The sequence below is a fragment of the Accipiter gentilis genome, chromosome 4 (assembly GCF_929443795.1).
Source record: "Accipiter gentilis chromosome 4, bAccGen1.1, whole genome shotgun sequence".
Classification (NCBI taxonomy): Eukaryota; Metazoa; Chordata; class Aves; order Accipitriformes; family Accipitridae; genus Astur; species Astur gentilis.
The window spans coordinates 26,155,685-26,175,966 of NC_064883.1; the positions used below are offsets into that span (position 1 = coordinate 26,155,685).

The following is a 20,282-nucleotide window of genomic DNA, read 5'->3' on the forward strand; positions in this document are numbered from 1 at the left end:
CACACGGTTTGGAAAAAGTGCACGTGTTCATGCAACACTGGAACAAGGAAGAAATGAGAGGTTTGTAGCATCAGCTGGACAGGACATTTCACTGAGATGTCAGTAATGTGAATAATGCAATAACTCTGAGATGCAGTAGACGGTAATGTCTGTATATACTGACATAAAATTGTTTCCTCCATACAGTTGGGAATTTCCATGTTTTCTCTGGAATACTCTGACTGCTATTTAAAACTCTTTCTTAACCAGAAGATTGCCTTTTCCCCTGCAATAATATTAAGAAATGAAACTTCCATTATTATAGCGTAATCCCACTTAAAATCATGCCTTTCTTTCTGTAGCCACTGTTAATTACAGAAGATTTTGCAGCTACAGTCTGGCGTCTCAAACTTCATAGAATCATAGAATGCTTTGGGCTGGAAGGGACCTTTAAAGATCCTCCAGTCCCACCTCTCTGCCATGGGCAGGGATGTCTTACACTAGATGCAAAGTTGCTCAAAGCCCCATTCAACCTGACCTTGAAAGCTTCCAATGATGGGGCATTCACAAGTTCTCTGGGAAACCTGTTCCAGTGTCCCATCACCATCATTGTAAAAAAATTTCTTCCTTATATGCAATCTAAATCTACGCTCTTTCAGTTTAAAACCATCGCCCCTTGCCCTGTCACTACAGGCCTTGGTAAAAAGTCTCTCTCTACCTTTCTTATAACCCTTGCTTAAATACTGGAAGGCTGCAAGGTGTCTCCCCAGAGCCTTCTCTTCTCCAGGCTGAACAACTCCAACTCTCTCAGCCTTTCTTCATAGGAGATGTGTTCCAGCCCTCTGATCATTTTTGTGGCCCTCCTCTGGAGCCACTCTAATAGGTCTATGTCTTTCTTATGCCAGGGACCCCAGAGCTGAATGCAATACTCCAGGTGGGGTCTCTCAAGAGCAGAGTAGAGAGGAAGAATCACCTCCATCAACCTGCTGGTCACACTTCTTTTTATGCACTCCAGGATGCAATTGGCTTTCTGGGCTGTGAGCGCATGCTGCTGGCTCATGTCCAATTTTTCATCCACCAGTATGCCCAAGTCCTTTTCTTCAGGGCTGTTCTCGATCAATTAATCCCCCAGTCTGTTCTGATAGTGGTGATTGCCCTGACCCCAGTGCAAGATCTTGAACTTGGCCCTGTTGAACTTCATAAGGTTTACATGGGCCCACTCCTCAAGCCTCTCATGGTCCCTCTGGATGGCATCCCATGCCTTGGGCATGTCAGCCACACCACTCAAGTTGGTATTATCTGCAAACTTGCTGAAGTTACACTTGATCCCACTATCTATGTCATAATGGAGATATTTAATAGTATTGGTCTCCATACAGACCCTCGAGGGGTACTACTCATTACTGGTTTTCAGATGGACATTGAACTGTTGAGTGTAACTCTTTAGATGTGACCACCCAGCTAATTCCTTATCCATCTCACAGTCTGTCCACCAAACCCGTATCTCTCCAATTTAACAGTAAGAATGTTGAGGGAGACCATTATCAAAGGCCTTACAGAAGTCCAGGTAGATGACATCTATAGCTCTTCCACTGTCCATTGTTGCAGTCACCCCATTGTAGAAGGTCCCTAGTTTAGTCAGGCATGATTTGCCCTTAAAAAGTTCTTGAAAATATGTGGTGACATATTCAGAAAGTTTTTGGTTTTAAAAAGAAGTGTTCTGTTGCAAGTATTGTGAAGATGCTGCTGAGTTTAACCTCTCAGAAGTGATTTTCCTGTAGCTATTATCTAGAAAAGTAAATAGGTATTTCATGTTATGACATGTCATTTTTTTATGTTTCCTAGCAATTCACTTCCTTCTGCAGAAATGAATTCATGAAGGTTGCAACAACTGGCTAACATAAATAGCACTCCATTGCTCTGAAGGAAGCATCTATCTTTAGGGAACGATTTTTTAAAACAGCATTGTTAAAGATGGCAGCCTGAAATACAAGACAGTGCTCAGTGATACACAACGCTTTTGAAGTAACCTGAGGCAGAAATGTTATCAAGTAGTTTAATAAGCATATGTTTCTAATGGGCAGTAGTCTCATAAATAATGACTTCTTAAGAAGCGATTGTTTTTCTTTGTCTTTTAGCACCACAGACTTCCAGTTTTGAGCTTGGCGTTTGTGAGTGGCGTTCAGGTCAGCAGGCTGAGCCTATGTGGGCAGGACTGCAAGCCGGGCACCGGATTGCCTCCTGCTCCTTCCTGAAAGATTGGGGCAACAATACCGAAGGTGGGAAAGGTAAGTTAATGCACAATTACTACTTCTCATGAAGAATATGGTGCTTTTTAGGACAAGGTGGTGGCCCAATGTAGAAACCGAACGAAAATGCGAAAAGTAATTGTATGTATTTTGTACTTAAATCCTATTTTGCTTTGACCATTTAGAAAGGGCACTGTGAGCACATGTGCTGGTAAAACTTGAAAGATTTTAATGTAAGAATTCCCATATAAACTACTAATTGATTTATTCTCCAGTTAATTCTTTGTCTGAAATCTATGTAATAATTTGGTGAAATTAAATTAAATCCATCTAAGCCCACAGTCCTTGTTTGTGGGTTTTTTTTCTGTTTTGGTTTGGTTTTTTACACTTGGTAGTTTTACTTGTGTAGTGCTATGTTTGAGCATTCAGTCAGGAATTTCACTTTAAACCTTTAATTAGAGGAGCTGTAGAGAAACATTTATTATACAAAATACTTTATTTTGAAAACAATAAAACTAGTTGCAATTTTCAGAAGTAAGGAGCAGCACTTGTTTTTGAAGTCACTCTGTAGTGCTTGTGTATGGGTTTATGGGAAACACTTTTGAAAACTTAATGGATAAAAATTTCTAAGCGTTGTAATGTGAAATGGAATTGCCTTGCCAGCCAAGTGTTTGGCTCGTCTACTGAGACTGCCTTCAAAGGAGTTAAGTAGCACTAGTTTTAATGGTATAATTTTTGATGTAGCTTTGAAGAAATGGTAGCTTGGAGGTTACTGCTTGAACTTTGAGCCCAGAGAAATAGAGTACATCTCATTGATAGCAGCAGAATGATTGATTAGGTATTGTTTTCATTTTAGAAAGATTTTTAAAATAAATTTTAGCATGCATTTCAACCCACTTGAGTAACTATAAATCAAATTATAATGGAATAGCAAGCAAAAGTGCTTGAGTGTATACACTCTGTTGAGATGAATTTTTGCATGTTAAATTTTATGTACAACAGAGAGCACGTAGACTAATAAAGCAGATTTTTTTCTCATCTTTAAAGAAAAAAAAAAAGAAAGAAGTCACACCACCTTTCAATTTCTACTGGGATATCTAAAAAAAAAGAAAGAGACTTTTCTTTTAATTTTATTTTGAACACCACCTCCCTGAAAGGTGGTGTATCAGTGCCATATCTTAACATGATAGCTCAAGGGCTAGTAATGGGTATGGATTTCCCTTTTATGGCAATATTGTGCTAACAGAGAAGATACTGAAATTCTGTAAGTGGTTTTTACAGGACCAGGTCACAAGCAATGTTGTTTGAAACAGAACATGTTTTGAAATGTCTGTTGTATAGGTGCTTGGCCATTGTATAAATATGCACAGGTAGATGAGTAGGCTGAACATATGACACAAACAACTGCTTGGGGACATTCCCTGTGCTTCCATGTCATAAAGGAAAAAAGAAAATGTGGGAAGAAATAAGTGTCAAAACAACACACAATTTAATTCATCATTAAAACTGGAAAGAATTGAAAAATCTGAACTGTGATTGCTCACCTCTCAGTACATTCAGTATTTCTATTCATGCAGATTTGTTTAGCATAAATGAAGAGGTTAAATATTAACTAAAATTCTAAAAACTAAAGAAATGGTATGCAGACTGCAAAAATGCCATGCTTGAGGGCTCAAACTTGCCATGCAAACGGAGCTTGACTAAGCTTTAATTTCTGATTTTGATCAAAGCTTTCACTACTATAAATAGAAGACAGGTAAGAAACTAAATTATAAAGCAGAGGTCTAGAAAATTATATTTATAAAGAAAGGATTGCTTATAGGCTTTGAATAAGTGCAGTTTCCTGGTATTCTTAAATTTAATAAAATACTTTCTGTCTTTGGCAGGCTTTTTTTCTTTGTTCTTTTATTGGTTCTTTTCTCCCGTGTTGTATTGTAGGCACTTTCACTATAAATTTTCCTCTTAATTTCTCTAGTGTCAAAAGTTCTTATAGAGGTTTTATATTCCCCTGCAATACTGTTCAGAAAATACTTTGCTGTTGTTTTCATTACTGATATTTCCAGCATGCTATGTAGTTTCCATAGTTTCCTACATTGGATTGATCTAGTTTCCTGCATATGGGGTAACACTTCTTTAATAAGAAACTAATGAAATCAATTCTTTGCATAATAAAGATTATGAGATGCAAAAAGAAATCAAAGGAAGTGCTGTGGCTTTTAAAACCAGCGTTTCGGGTAACTAATGATAAAAATCCCTCATTTAAACATGAAAAAACAGCCAAATCGTTAGATTATGTGATTCTACTACATTACCTTTTTTTTCTCTCTTTTTTTTTCTTCTTCAAGATTTCATCCATGACTTGTGAGTTCATGAAAATTCACCTTCAAAGAGTAGAAACAATGGCGGTTCAGATTTGACCTCCTCTTTCCTCAAATGGTTGTGTTGGAAGGTTGCAGGGAATTGGTTCAGAGACCAAACAGTTCTCTGTTAGGGAAGAGAACTTGCCAGAAAAGGAGAAGTCCCACTCCGTGGCTTGGTTTTAACTGAAGGCTCAGTTGTTACTCTAAAAGCTAGTAGCATAGATTCAAAGTTGTGTAGTTTGTAAAATAAAAAAACCCCCATGGATTAAAGCAGAAGGAATGACAAAAGATTTGAGTCAGAAAATGGTTAAGATGGATCCATGCAGCTAAATGTTTATAGGCTTTGAGTTTTCAGTGTAGCAGGACGCAGGCAGGTTCACTGGCCCACCCCAGCTCTAAGAAGACACCCAGCAGTAAGTTGTAAGCTCTGCCTCTGGTTGGCCTCTGTTGCAGTCTGTGGCCAATCTTTCCGCAGGACTCCAAGATTTTGCTTATGACAGACAAAATTTTTCCTCAAAACTGCAAGAAACAAGACTGTCTATCTAAAACCTGAATAAGCAGTCACATGGGGAAAATAAAAGGCTTTATTGGAAAGATACTAAAACGCACACATCTCTGTGACATGGTAGCCCTACTACCACATTGACAGGAATGAAGTGGCTTTTCTGGGATTCCTGTTCTACTTCTAAAACCATAGGGAAGTTTGGCACTTCAGAAACAGAAAGTCATGAAAATTCAAGAGAACAAGATGTAAAGAAGGTCAGAGCATAAACACAATGATGTGCTATGCAGTGTATTGGACTGAAGGAACTTCAGACTTTAGAGAAGAGCTGCAGAATTTGTAACTAATGAAAGGAAAAAGTTCCAAATAGCATTAATCTTTAGAAAGCTATTTGATTAAAAGTTGGCTAAAGGCAATTAAAAAAAAAAAAAAATCCCTGAAGAGGGGAAACAAGTACTTCAGCATAGTTTATTGCCTGTGCAGTTAAATTGACATAGTTCTACTTTTACAGGCTACAGAGAAGAGGGATAAAATAATAATAAAAAAACCCCAGTATTTTCAGGACAGAAATTAAGACTCCAGAAAATCCTGAAAGTAGGCCTCCATTTGTCTCGTGAGCTTTCACAATATTTACATAAAGCATATTCCCTAAAGAACAGTCAGCATCCCTTGTGGACACACAATCATTCTAGATGTTTCATAGAACTTGTGTTTATCTAGTGCTGTTCACTTGCTTTCTTATCTAAAAATCATGTCAACTCTACTTTGCCCACTTTTTAAAGATTCAGGAACTAAAAGAATGTTAATTATCATTAGGCTCAGAAAATAAAATTGGTTAGTTTTATAATGGCATCAGAGAATTCTGAAGTTAGATAAAGAACCAGTAATGTAAATTCTAATATTGATGCATATGTCTCTTCTGCACAAGGCAGTAGACATAGAAGTATAGATGCTTTGTTGATCTCTGTCAAACAGAATGTTGTGTTAAATCTATAATGTTTCCTTATGTCAAGGTTAGCGGCCGTGGCATGAAAATACAAACCTAATTCCAATGAAATTGTGACCACATAATTCAGCATAAAACATTGCATAACATGAAGAGTAAACTGACAACAAAAGGAAAAGAATGTGGTCCCTCATTAAAAAAATAATTTTCCTTGTGAAATGACCTTTTCTCCCTTCAGCTTGAAATAATCTGTGTAACATCTGCATTTAAGTTGTATTTAGAGATATGAACACAGAAACAGCAGACTCAAGACCTTTAATCAATCCTTGTTTATTATTTTAATAGATGCCTCCGAAGGCAGCAAAATATTCAGTGACTCAGGAGGGGCAAAAAAGACCTGATATATTTAGTAAAAAGTATTTAGCCTTTTTATTTCTGACAAATAAAAGACACTGTTGAGGGGATGCAGTAGTCTTTTAGATCTCTGTAGGAATGCTTTTATAAGGGGCACTAGGTCAAGATGAGCACAAGCTGCTTTTCTGTTTCAGATGGAAAAGCAATATGCTTCCAATGTTTTGTTGCAGCAACTGTGGCTGAGAAGTAAAGGCCTTGATTGTAAGGTAGAGATGCTACTGCCTTCTGCAGCCATAAGGCAGAATATTGCCCCCGCCACCTTCCTTTTTTTTTTTTTTTTTTTTTTTTTTTTTAAAATTTTTGAAGCGTCTACAGAAATATTACTGTAAGAAGCATATTTTCTGGAAACTGTAGCAGAAGGAAGAAAGCCATTTCCAAATATATTTGTGATTAGGTATTGAATGGTTGTAAATGTAAAGAGGCTGAGCTGAATATGGGACTGCTTACAGCTTTTAACATGCAAACTAACAACTTCAAGATACTATCAAACAATGTAATTCTTGGTTGCTGGGGTTATCTGTAAGTCAAATGAAGATACGTATCTATCTTTTTAATAGGAAACACTTACATGACATCCAAGTTACATCTTCAGCATGATGATCAGATTCTATTGTTGCTGGAATGGGTCTGTGGTTTAATTACAGGAACGCAGTTCTTATTTTCATAGACTGTGGGGAAAAAAAAATGTTTTGTGAAAAAGTGCAGCTTTTTAAATTTTTTTATTTTTCAGGCCATTTTGAGTGGTTAGAAGCTAATGACAACGCATTACATAAAAGCGTTTATCTAAACAGCTCCATGTGTCACTGCTCCAGCAAGATTTGCCGTTTTCAGTTTCATTACTCTGTGGCAGATAGCAGTGTTCTCAAGGTGGTACTGTTTACTAATCAGGTAAGAAGAAACACACATTCATTCTCAAAGGGTAAAGATATGGCTGCCCGGGTGTTACCAGCCAAAATGCAAAGAAATATGCCTGCTAGCACATGCCTGCCCCTTAAGTTAGTTTCTGCAAAACGATTACTTGGTATCATTCCACTGATCTATGCAATTGTAAAACCTGGGTATTTGCCATCTCAGCTATAAGCTAATTTGATGGGTAAATGTTCTGCAGTAAGACTTCAAGGACAAACCTCTTCTATTACTGAATTAAATAATTTGGGGATTTCAGGGGGGAAATCTATAGTAACAGATTTTCTAGCCTTCTTCCTGTTCTGGAAATAGGAAAATAAGTGCTTTTCTCTATAGAGACATAGAAAAAACCCAAAAGTTGCTGGCTCAGGATACCTGGAAATCTCTTGCTTGGCCACCTGATTTGCTTTGCCCATGTTTTAAAGCAGTAATATTCCTATTCTTTTACCTATTAGTAGATAAAATAGCCATGCCAAACACAAATGCCAGTTGAGCAATGATAACTATTTCCATCTTTCCTACTTATCTTGCCTTGTGGAGGCTTTCTGCGGTTAGAATATTCTCTTTTGACTGTCTTGTTTAATAAGTTTATATTGATGCTATTGTACTGCTACTTAATGAAAGCAAGAGCAGTACAGCTGGTCTCATTAAGTTAATGGCTCTCATATCTTGATGTTGGAGTTGAATTATTATCAACCAACAATACAAGTATTTAAAAAGATCCACTTCATTCAGAAAGGTAAAATGCAAAAAAACCTGAAGTGTAACACTACCAAGGGGTCTAAATATAGGACCAGGTAATGGACATACCTTATTTCTTTCCCACTGTGTCTTCAAGTATTCATGAAAATAACTCCAGGCTCTTGCTCATTTTTCATTTATAAAAGGGAATAGTTGTATTTTTCTATGACCCATTACTGTATGAGGAAATTGTAACATAATCAGTGTTCTGGTCCAAATGCATGGATATTTGTGCCATAGTACTTGCCAATAAATTCCCAGGTATGACACCCATGGCAACCTTGAGACAGAATAGGAATACTGATTGCAGTGGTTCACCTAAGGAGTGTCAATGGACCCAACAAAAGATTTTTCTTTCCTTGAAAATAGAGCAAATTATGTGATTCAAAACCATGAGAAAACTGGCATTTGAGTTCCCATAGAATTGGAAGCCTAAACTGAATTACTTGATACACAGTTCCTTACATATGCATTAAAAGAATGTTTTTGGCAGTTATTTGTCCTAGTTTCAGCTGGTATAGAGTTAACTGTCTTCCTAGTAGCTGGTACAGTGCTATGTTTTGAGTTCAGTATGAGAAGAATGTTGATAACACACTGATGTTTTCAGTTGTTGCTCAGTAGTGTTTAGACTAAAGTCAAGGATATTTCAGCTTCTCATGCCCAGCCAGCGAGAAAGCTGGAGGGGCACAAGAAGTTGGCACAGGACACAGCCAGGGCACCTGACCCAAACTGGCCAACGGTGTATTCCAGACCATGGGATGTCCCATCTAGTATAGGAACTGGGAAGTTGGGGCGGGGGGGATCGCCACTGGGGGACTAGCTGGGCGGGTGATGAGCAATTGCACTGAGCATCGTTTGCACATTCCAATCCTTTTATTACTACTGTTGTCATTTTATTAGTGTTATCATTATCATTATTAGTTTCTTCTTTTCTGTTCTATTAAACCGTTCTTATCTCAACCCATGGGTTTTGCTTCTTTTTTCCGGATTTTCTCCCCCATCCCACTGGGTGGGGGGGGAGTGAGTGAGTGGCTGCGTGGTGCTTAGTTGCTGGCTGGGGTTAAACTATGACATTATTAGATCAGTCCATTCTGTTTCCACAACTGCTCTTAGCCCTTTGTTGTTTTAGTTATGGAATTTCTTCTTTAGTCAGAAGTGTATTTATTGCACGTAGACTTAATTAAAGATGATACGAGTTACACATACTGCAAAATTTGCCAGAAAAACTTCAGAAACCTTCAGAAGCTTCTGCTGGTAGCTTCAAAACCAAAACTCTACAGACTTGTATTTAAGACTTCTTAAACTGAAATGAAGGGAGGAGTAGCTTTTACACATTTTGCTACTGAATTGTTAGGTTGTTTATGAAAAACAAATGAATCTTCAAAGCTAGCCACATACTGAGAAACAGAAGTGAGAGACAGCTGCTGGTTCTGACCCTGGAAGACAACAGTGCTGCTGTCCTGGAGGCTGTCATTAAAAATAATCTCTCAATTGCACGGTCTGGTACCGTACAGTTTCCCTGCACCCCCTTTTACTACTTTTATTGGTCTCTGAATAACTTTTGCTATGTTTCCACACGAACAGGCCTGATGCAAATGGAGACTGGATTACATTTAATGTACAGTTTCAGTACTGTTCTTAGAGGACAAGCACCACAGGTGTTGCAAATGTATCCCTAGCCTTCCTCACTCTTTCAACAGAGAGGCCAAAATGAGTGGATATGTTTTCTAATATAGACATTATGACATCAGTTGGAAGACAGAGAATTTAAATTGTTCTTGGGTATGAAAAAGGATAGGGAAAATGGACTCTTTTTGTCAACAGAAACCTATTGCTGACTTATATTTAACTTGTAGTCCATGATAATCTGCAGCTTTTCCTCTTTTATTGCTGGTTTACCAAAGTTGCTCTTCATTCAGTACTACTGCATTGATCATTTCATTTTTCTTTCCTAACTGTGATTCATATGTCTTTGAACCTTGTGTTATTGGTTTTAGTATACTGAGATGATTTTAAATTCTAATGATGTCTGTTGGTGTGCTTGTAATTCCTCCCAATTTAGTGTTATCCACATTTTTTTTTTTATATTTTATTTTTCATTCCACTTTCCAAACAGTTAGCACTATTGTTATGCCAGGCCCTGGAACAGAGCTATGCAGAGCCTTATTATCATTTCCTTGTAGTTTAATAGAAAACTACTGACAGCTCCTCTTTTAAATAAGGTCACAGTCCTATTTGTATACCCACTTTACAGTAATTCTGTCTGTACCAAACCTCCTCAATTTGCTTAAAGAGCGTCCCATGAGATTATGTTAAAAGCCCTAACAAAGTAAAGTAATATCTACTTTTTGAAGTCTGTTTACAATGAAAAAGACCCCAACCAAACCAGATTATGCTGGCTGAATATGACTTGCTCCTCATCAGAAGCAGCTAATGTAGGTTACTGACATTCTCATTCTCTAGCTGCTTACAAGATTTTTGTTAGCAATCTGTTCCAGTGTCTTATGTGTTGTCAACTTTCAGCTGATCAGCTTTAATTGCATAGTTTGTATTTTTCCCTTAACTGTAATGTATAGCCTTTGTTCTCTCAGTTCTCTAGTTTCCCACACATTCTCCTTGGGTTCTCAGAGTTATGTGACTGTTGACAGTCACATATTCATTCCATTATGCAACCTTTCCTGTTTCCCTTCCAGTTTCAGTACTTCTGGCTTATATATATTTATAATATTGTTCTATTCTAGTCTGTGTTTGCATTCACATTTGGCAATATTAACTGTCTTACTAACATAAAATATTAACAGTATTAACTGTCTATTAACTGTCTGATAAATTTTCAACTTTTCTGTGAAAACTGAAACCAAAGAAGGTAATGTTAACTTCAGTTTATCATTTCCCATTCATTACTTGCTCATTCCTCCCATTAAGTAATGGGCTTATACTTCCTTTTATCTTAATCTTTACATCTTGTATGGCTTACAAAACAGATGGAGATTAAACAACAAAAGATAATTTCAACTAGTATTTGTGTGTGCAGGCATATTTGTATCCCAATGCACTAAAATTTCTGTAAGTTGTTGTGGTTTAACCCCAGCCAGCAACTAAGCACCACGCAGCCGCTCACTCACTCGCCCCCCCCCCCCCCCCCCCCCCCCTCTGTGGGATGGGGGAGAAAATCAGGAAAAGAAGTAAAACTCGTGGGTTGAGATAAGAATGGTTTAATAGAATACAAAAAAAAGAAACTAATAACGATAAAGATAACACTAATAAAGTGACAGCAGTAATGACAAAAGGATTGGAATGTACAAATGATGTGCAGGGCAATTGCTCAGGACCTGCCGATTGACGCCCAGTTAATCCCTGAGTGGCGATCTCCCGGCCCACAGTCCCCCCAGTTTATATACTAAATGTGATGTCCCATGGTATGGAATACCCAGTTTGGGTCAGCTGCCCTGGCTGTGTCCCCTCCCAACTTCTTGTGCCCCTCCAGCCTTCTTGCTGGCTGGGCATGAGAAGCTGAAAAATCCTTGACTTGAGACTAAACATTATTTGGCAACAACTGAAAACATCAGTGTTATCAACATTCTTCTCATACTGAACTCAAAACATAGCACTGTACCAGCTACTAGGAAGACAGTTAACTCTATACCAGCTGAAAGGACAAAGTGTTCAGCAACACTTTCAAAAACCATGCAAGTACACTCCTCTGCAGAAGTTAAAGGGGATCCATTAATCATTGTGGGGGAACAAATAAGCATTTGTTCCAAATTACTCTCTGAAATGAGAGAGGCAGGGACAAAATTATGAGTGCAGTTGCACAGCAGTGAATGTATCTGTAGAGAAATGTCAAAAATAATAAAAAAAGTTGTATTTTATAAATGGGGTTGATAAGAAAAAGTCACGATTGTCTCTTCCATCCTTCAAATCTGAGTAGCATTATCTCAAAAAAAAAAAAACCATTGCAGGAAAAAGGAACAACTCTTGCCCACTTCAGCTTTACAAAAAATTGTTTATAGATCATAATATATCAGAGTAAGGGGAATAGAGTGAAGGTATTTTGAGCAACTGCTCCCCTGCATCACCAAAATAAATCTTGAGGGAAAGTACTGGAAAAGCAATACATTCAACATTTTAAAAGAAGGCTAGAGACACAAGGAATATGCTAGAGGGGTTAACCCATTTGTACCAAAGAGGTGAAAGAATCCGACAAGCAGGATGAATGCTACAGGGAAAACACTGTGAGGAAGGGAAATAGTATTATTAGCTTATTAGAGCTGTATAAAATCAGAGGGTAATGTCTGTTGCGTGGAAGAAAAGCCAGTTTAAAAAGTTGTTGCATCTGAAGTGATTTACAACTTTCAGTGTAAAAAACATCCCTAGAAGGTCTGGCTACTGGCACATACACAGAAAACTCAAGTTTACTGCTACAAGTTTTTTTGTTAAAATAAATTTGGGAGAAAGATGGTCATGGGGATGGGTATCTAAGCTGTTAATTGAATGTGAACAAAATTATAGTATCCAGATGCATCCAATCAAATAAACAGCAAATGTAGAGTGTTCCCACAAGGTTTATAAATGTGTTTGGAGGGTTTGTATATGTATGTATGGGGAATACATTAACTAAAATATTTATAAAAGCAGACACTTAACCACAGGCTATGGTTTTAACCTGCCATGCAGTATGGTTCCTAGCGTATCATCCTTTTCTGTGTCTTACATGGGGCCATTGTAGGCTAATAACGTCAATAGATTTTCTTTGGAAGCTAAATTATTTAGTAAAATGAAGCAAGTTTTATGCAGAATGAAGTGTCCTCACTATTGAAAGACTTCTGCTAAATATCTATGATATGAACAAGTTGATGAATACTTCTATCCTACACTGATGCGGAAACTCACAGCTGACTCTTATTTCTGAAATCAAGTATGTCGTGTGGTTTATCCAAATTTGATCTCTTTTGTCAATTAGTGTTTGGAATTAGGGTATTGTCTTGGGCCTGTCTTGCAGTTTTCCAAAACTGATCTTTGAACACATATTCAATACAGATTTATTTTTCCAGCTTTGTTGATATGTCATAACAGTTGAAGCCTTGGTAGCAAAAGAGCATAAGTAATTGGCGACTCATCACAAATCCATATCAGTGTTGTTCTGCTGGCTCAGACCTCTCAGTCTATCAAGCAATAGACAGCATCTTCTTCCTCTTTTTTTATATTGCAAGACAGGAAAAAAGATAACTGTCCTTGTCTATAGTATTGATAACATTTCACATATCTATCATATCCCCTTTTATTCATCTCCTGTAAGGTAAACTGTTTCTATCCTTTCAATTTCTCTCCGTAAAAGAGACTTTCCTTTTCTCCTATCCTGCTTCACATCTTTTTTTCTGAACTGCCTCTAATTCTGTAATATCCTCTGTGGAAAAGCTATGATCAGTACTTTGCACAGTATCCTAAAATGGGTCTCCCTGTTGATACTTGTAATGGTAAGTCTATTTGTTATGTGTAGCCTATATTATCTTCTCCTGTATTTTTTTCTGTCTTTCTGGTTTTGTTCTATTTTGGGGCTGATTCTTGAAAAGACTTTCTTTAGGGATGTGGAGTTCACGTTGCTACATTTCTTTTCTTTATACTGGCCTCAGCATGTTCCAGTTAGGATTATGACCAGAAGCAGAATAAGCATGAGCTGGTTTTGTCAGATTATTGAATCAAAAGGGCTTGTAGTGCTTCCATAAAGGGAGCCTTACCATATTAGGCACTCTTGCTGTTATCCTTAGGAGGTGAAAATGGGGACTGAGGTAACTCAGAACATGACTAGGACTTGTTACAAAGTACTCTGCTTGCCTGCTTTACAGATTAAAAAAAAAAAAAAAACAAAACAACAAAAAACAAACAAATTTAGTGCAGTTGATTGGGTAATTTTGACAGACCCTAAATTCAGTTCTAAGAAAACTAAATCTAATTATAACACAATGTAATATAAGCAGTTATTTATGAAAAAGAAACTAATGTAGAGAGCACCATGGAAACATACTGTTAAATTCAGCAGCAACATGGCTTAATTTACATATTAATTCACTTTAATTCTACCAAGCCAACTCTTGATAATTACATTATTAGCCTGTTTAATTACAGTAAACATGTCTTGTTTCCTTTCTCTCCCATAGAGCTCAGTGCAGAGATTGCAAAAGAGCATGTGAAGCTCTATTTCCTTACATAGAGCAACTTTGTATGTAGTGGTAGTTTGACTAGGATATGAAAAGATCAAGGACAAAAAATGGCCTTGAAAATTTATAGAGGAACAAAAATTAGCTTTATAACGTCATATTCTACATTTTACAGGAGGAACATGTCTTGTGGGAAACCAACATCATGACTAAGAAGGAATGGGTCAAAGTGGATATACAGCTTCCAACAGGGCTAGAAAAATTAAAGGTATGAATGAAAAAGGCACATGCTCAATTTTTGAAGATGCTTTGCCTTATTGTTTACAAAGCTTCCATGAAACTTAAAAATTTATTAAAATGATACATCTCCTGAAGGTCTTGCTGTTCTTCATTGCTTCAATGGGAGTAAAGCTCTGGTTATAGCTCAACAAAACATCTACACAAACATCACGTGTTGAAGCTACTGGTCTTTAATAACATGCAAGAAAATAAATATAAATAGCACCACATTTTAGTTAGCCATCCGAGTCCATCTCAACTGTTGCCAAGTCATTTAAATATAAATGTTATTAAGTGAGATGATGTGAATGATTTTTGTAGGATTTTAGTGAAATTATGTAAACCAGTAATTGTTAAACTGGTAATTGGAAGAGAGTATCTCCCCTCTAAATTGTCAGGCATAGGGAAGAATGCAAAGTTGCAACTACTTAATTCTTAAATTAGTTTACAAATTTCTATTTTAAGTAATTTTACATTTACATTTGTTTTTCATAATTCTGTAAATAACCATCATATCTTACTGTCTCAACAATCAGCTGAAAATGTAATCTCTGTGAAAGGACAAAAACTAAGCCTGCTGCTGGAATTGACGTTTTGGCATATATTAGAATGCAAGTTAGTAGGTTATAAGTACCTGTTGTTGCCTGGCTCTCTTTTTCCTCACAAGGACAGGTGTGGATAAACAACCAGATGGGTAATAAGACTATCTATAGTATCTTAAAAAAAACAAAACCAAAAGGCTGCTGAGGTTGTATGCATACATGTAGGAAGCTAAAACTATGCATTCTTGTATAAAGACAGCAAGGATCACTTGTACTTAGGGGAGGAAAGATACTATCTTTAACTATGTGACTATGTAATGTTTTCAGCATAGCATTCTGCTGTTTGAACTGGTAGAGAATGGAGAATATTCGTTATTTTGAAGAAATTTTCTCTGGTGGAAGATAATGACGTATATAATTCTTATTTCGTAGAAAGAAAAATGCCTCTTGAGATTTCACTCCAACCTAATTCCCAGGCTTTGTGGAGTGTGTTAGACCCTTCTGCTTATGCCCCAAATCACGCCTGTTCTAGTTTCCTTCTGTTTTGGTGGATACTCTTGTCCAGCTTTCCTTCCCCTTTGCTTCCTCCCTCTTGCACGTGACTGCTTTCTGAGACTCATGCTCTGGTCATGTCCCAGTCTGTCAAAACCCACAACTCTATTTTTGATTTGTGCCTCCAACTTCCGCTCTTGTCTCTCGGTGCTTTCTTTCATTGCTATCTTCATCTTTCTGATGAATCCAAGCTTGCTTCCTCCGGTTTGCTGCTTTAGCTCAGGTAAAAGAAACTTAGAGAGCACAAGTGGGGTAATCTCCTTGCTTTAAGAACAAGCAGAGCTGGGCTCCACAGTGCCCAGGAGCAAAAGATCTTCTTCTGAGTCTTCAGTGCTCTAAATCAGCTTGTGTACAATCTGGTCAGCACAAGGGAACTCAGAGAGACAAATGCTCCAGGAATCTCTACGTCTATGTCAATAGCAGTAAAATAAGCAGGGCCAGGGAACAGGCCCAAAATTCATATGTGATAGTCCATATAATTAAAATATTAGCATGGTCCCTAGCAAGGTTTTGACCCAAGAAAATTGGCCATCTTCCAGACAGTGCCTGGAACAGTTCAAGGGTTACCAGCAGGCAGGGAGCAATCCCACTGCATAGACTGGATGCAGCCATGTTATCTTAAGTGATGAAACAGGTATCAGTTGTTAAGCTATGCTGTGCCAACTGGTGTCCGAGGGCCATCCCTAGCCCATTTTATTCACCTGTGAGTGTAACTGAAAATTTTTCTCTTGGGCATCTGCAAAATGAGGTTCTTGAAGAGACTTCAGAGCAGAAGATGGAGTCTTTAGGATATTACATTTCAGGTCACTCTTCTAAAACACAGGGACACTGCAACTTTTTAGCCAATGGAGTTTTTCTTTAGAACAGGCTTTTACTTACCTTCATTCTTGGAATTTGTCAAACTGTTTTAGCTGAAAATTTTCAGAAATTTCAACCTGAGATAGTCATACAAAATTTTCAGTTTCTGATTTGAAATCTGTCATGGTTTTGTAATGGAAAGTATGCAGTGCTTTTTACATGTAGAACATTACTGTTTTCTGGAAAAAATAAATAAATCAGTTTCTCTCTGTTCTCTCTTAATATAAATATTTTAATTGTAACAATCCACAGCTGATGTTTAAAGGAACACTCCAGAGCAGGGCAAGTTTCATTTGTCTGAATAGCATCCAGCTTTTGGACACTACACCATCAGAGCCACCAGGTTTCTGCTCCTTAGAAGAATTCACCTGCACTGATGGGCAATCCACGGAGCCTGGATCAGCCTGTGACTCTCACCCAGATTGTTCTGATGGCAGTGATGAGGATCCAGCAGCCTGCTGTAAGTCAATTGCATTGCACAGGACACTGTGCTCAAGAATACTGCAAAACCTAAAGAGGTCTATCCAACAAAAGGCTAGAAAACTCATTATTTATATGCTTCTTTCCCCCAGAATATATAATGATGTACAGGCTGTGACGATGCTAAATAAATAATAAATGCTATGTTCATAGCATTTTCTGTCACGCATTTTTATTCTGCCCATTGCTTTCTATTTCTCTGTCTGGCCTTAGCAGTATGTTTTGGATCCAAATAGTAATTTTTAAAGTATCTGTAGAAATGCAACATGTCACCTATTTTTGCTTAAATGTATTCCCTACGTACAACATTTATAACTTCTACTTCCCTAATTTGAGAGGTGCTGAAATCTGCCTTGGGATTTGTTGTTTGAATGCTTTTCTACTTTAGATTGTTTGTGAGTTAGTGTCGGAAAATGTATTAGGTGACATGATATTTGCATGGTGATACAAATCACCATACAAATTGGCTACAATTCAGAAACTAGATCTTACTCATTATCTTTTCAATTGAAGGTAACTTTGCTTAGAAGCCAGAGTTTCTACTGTACAATCAAGAGTAAAAGAAAATAATTAAAATTACAGGAAGATGTCTATGATAATTCTGAAACATTTTAGATCTCCATGTGAAAGTAGCTTTAGAGACCCTATTAATTCTAAAATGAATATGATACGGTGTACATCTATACGTATGTTTGCGTGTGTTGCATATGAGAACCGTGCACATATTTAAGATATTGGTGATGATATATATTGCTGCTGAGAGGTACTAATTAAAATTCTGTGTGTCACTCAAGATAGCAGGATGAAGAATAGTGATAATGTTTTATTTTTTAATTTCTTGAGAAGACATTAGGAACTATTGGTGACTAGGAGCTTTTTATTTTTAACTTGCAGTCTGAAACTTTAATCTTTTCAATTACTTAAATAACCATGCAGGAACTATCTCTGAAACAAGTAATATGTGCAAATGTTGAAATAACATTTTAAATAGGAAGGTTTATACTGTTTTATCTCTGGGTGGAATCTAAGCCAACGTTAAAGTCTATAGGGGCTTCCTCTCTGAGATCTGTTTTCCTTTTTTTACAAGACTTGACCCTGTGCTGCTAGCTCTGTGTGTTCGCTGGTAGGAGTGCAGAGAGTCCTCTCACACTGTTTAGGAGGAGGAATGGAATGGAAGTGAATAATACTTTATAAATTGGATTTCATTTCCCAGTGATTTAGTGTTCCCACTTCAGTAACAATGTGAGGGAATTGTGGTGAATAATGACTGGGAGTATAGAGGAATAATTTTAAGGTTTAAAAGGATGATGAAAATAATTGTCGCAGTTGAAGGGTAGCTGTTAATAGTACTACACAAAGTGAAAATAAAGATAATTCTAAACACAGGCAATTATATTCTCCATGCAGTGCATTATACTTTCTTATTTTATTTTTACCCTTGGGCCTCAGACACCAGACACTGGCATTGGGCAACCAAAAGATTAACAAATAACCTAGATATAGTCAGTATTTTAGAGTTAAAGAAAGATTACAGTGGACTCTCTCCTGAGAATATTGCTTCCTTCATGTTCATGTGAATGGGTCAGAAAAACTGGAGAGTGGGCAGAAGAAAGAAAAGTCAGAATGGCGTGGGGGTCTCAATACTGTCCTTTGTGGCATCTCCAGAACTAGGGTGCCGGGGCAAGGACTGACAGAGGCCCAACCAGCGCAAAACCCTCTTCAATAGCTCTGCCTAGCGCTCTACTGTCTGCTGCTGCCTCTGCAGATAACTTTGGTTTACCACGTGGCACTGATTCTCTACTAGCTCCTAGTGTATTTCAATTTAAAGAAAATACCACTCTCAGCTGAACCTGAAACATAGGGATTGTGTGCTTCCCTCTGTGTCGAGGCATTCACAGGTTGAAGATGTATCATTTTGTTGGAGTAGTGCACAAAAGTATACTCACCCTCTCAAAAAAGGGTGAAAAAAGGTTCTTTTCTAAAATATAAGTAGCCCATAGCAGTTGCATGTTGCTTTGACTACTGGCTGAGAAGAAAGAAAGAAAAAAAAGGCCATCTTTAAAAAAACAATAACTGTTTTTAAAGTTGGTCCATTTTAATGGCTAATATTGTCTTGGATACTTCACACACTCCTTCTCAGGAAAGGAGGACCCTAAATGTGGAATTTAGCTCTTCAGCAGTTTGGTCAGCTTAGAAGATTCATCTTTCTGACACTTTCTGCAGTCTTGAACAAGAGAGCTGTAAAGGGAAAATCATCTTTTATTTCTGTCCTTTGTTCTTTTCCTCCCATTATGTACATTTTCCACATGATCTTGAAATTGTCCTCCGTGATATTTAGAGTACACTACATTTATTCACATTAATTTTCAGTAAAAATCCTTATCTGGTACAATAATGCATATTTTAGCCTCTATTCTTTTAGATGTTTTAGCACCTATCCTTGGACACATCCTCAGTAGTTTCCTTTGATGAAGTACTCTCATGTACTGAAAGAGCTGACAGATGTCCATACTGAATGAAAGCAAAGGCAGACAGCTGTTACTTAGCAATGTGAAGGATTTCCCTCTTTGTGGATTTTCTTTGCTTTGTTGTAATGGGGAAAGAAAAATAATGTTTCAATTTGCTCATGTTAGCTTGGCATGAATGGTCTTATAATAACACAGTTTATTACAAGAATAAATACATATATGATTTACAATGCTTCTTAAACTTTCTGTTTAATCTCTGCCCATTTATATAACTCATATTTCAGTATATGAGCATATATAAAAGTCTCAAAAATTTAGGAACTTGTGTAGGAAACACTTATGCACATGATTAACCACCTTTATTTGAGTAGTTTTGTTGAAATCAATGAATCTAATGAAGTGACAAATTATTAAATTAATGTTTTTAGTATTAAATTCTACATTTTCATTATGCCTTATTTGACATCACTTATTTGAGATCACTTCTAAATTTCTTATTTCACAGTGACTGACAATAAATTATCAAAACCTAGTTCATATATTCAAAACAGAGAAAGCGAGATACAGTACTTAGATAATTTGAAGGATTAAAAAGACCCCTTTTATGCTGATGCCTTTTCCTACCTAATATAAAGGAAGTTTTTCACTGAATGTCATGCCAAATAACAAGTATTTCAAGCACTATACTTACTCTTATTATACATTATTTATATGTAACATACACAGTACGGATAAAAACGGCACAAATGAATCAGCAGCTAGCAATCCTCGCAACTTGGCAAGAAGTCTAGGAAGTGCTTGCTATTTTCAAGTGATATCACAGTTTGACACAGTAACGTTTCTGGAAA

At 37.1% G+C, this 20,282-nt stretch overlaps 1 protein-coding gene across 1 annotated transcript in view; it reads left to right on the plus strand.

Annotated features, from left to right (window-relative positions):
- The window catches only part of MALRD1 (MAM and LDL receptor class A domain containing 1), a 291,220-nt gene that overhangs the window by 16,836 nt on the left and 254,102 nt on the right, over positions 1 to 20,282 (plus strand). The window contains exons 6-9 of the mRNA XM_049798440.1: positions 2,118 to 2,258; positions 7,181 to 7,338; positions 14,431 to 14,523; positions 16,739 to 16,946. Coding sequence (XP_049654397.1) covers positions 2,118 to 2,258; positions 7,181 to 7,338; positions 14,431 to 14,523; positions 16,739 to 16,946 — 600 coding nt within the window. The remainder of the gene's footprint in view (positions 1 to 2,117; positions 2,259 to 7,180; positions 7,339 to 14,430; positions 14,524 to 16,738; positions 16,947 to 20,282) is intronic.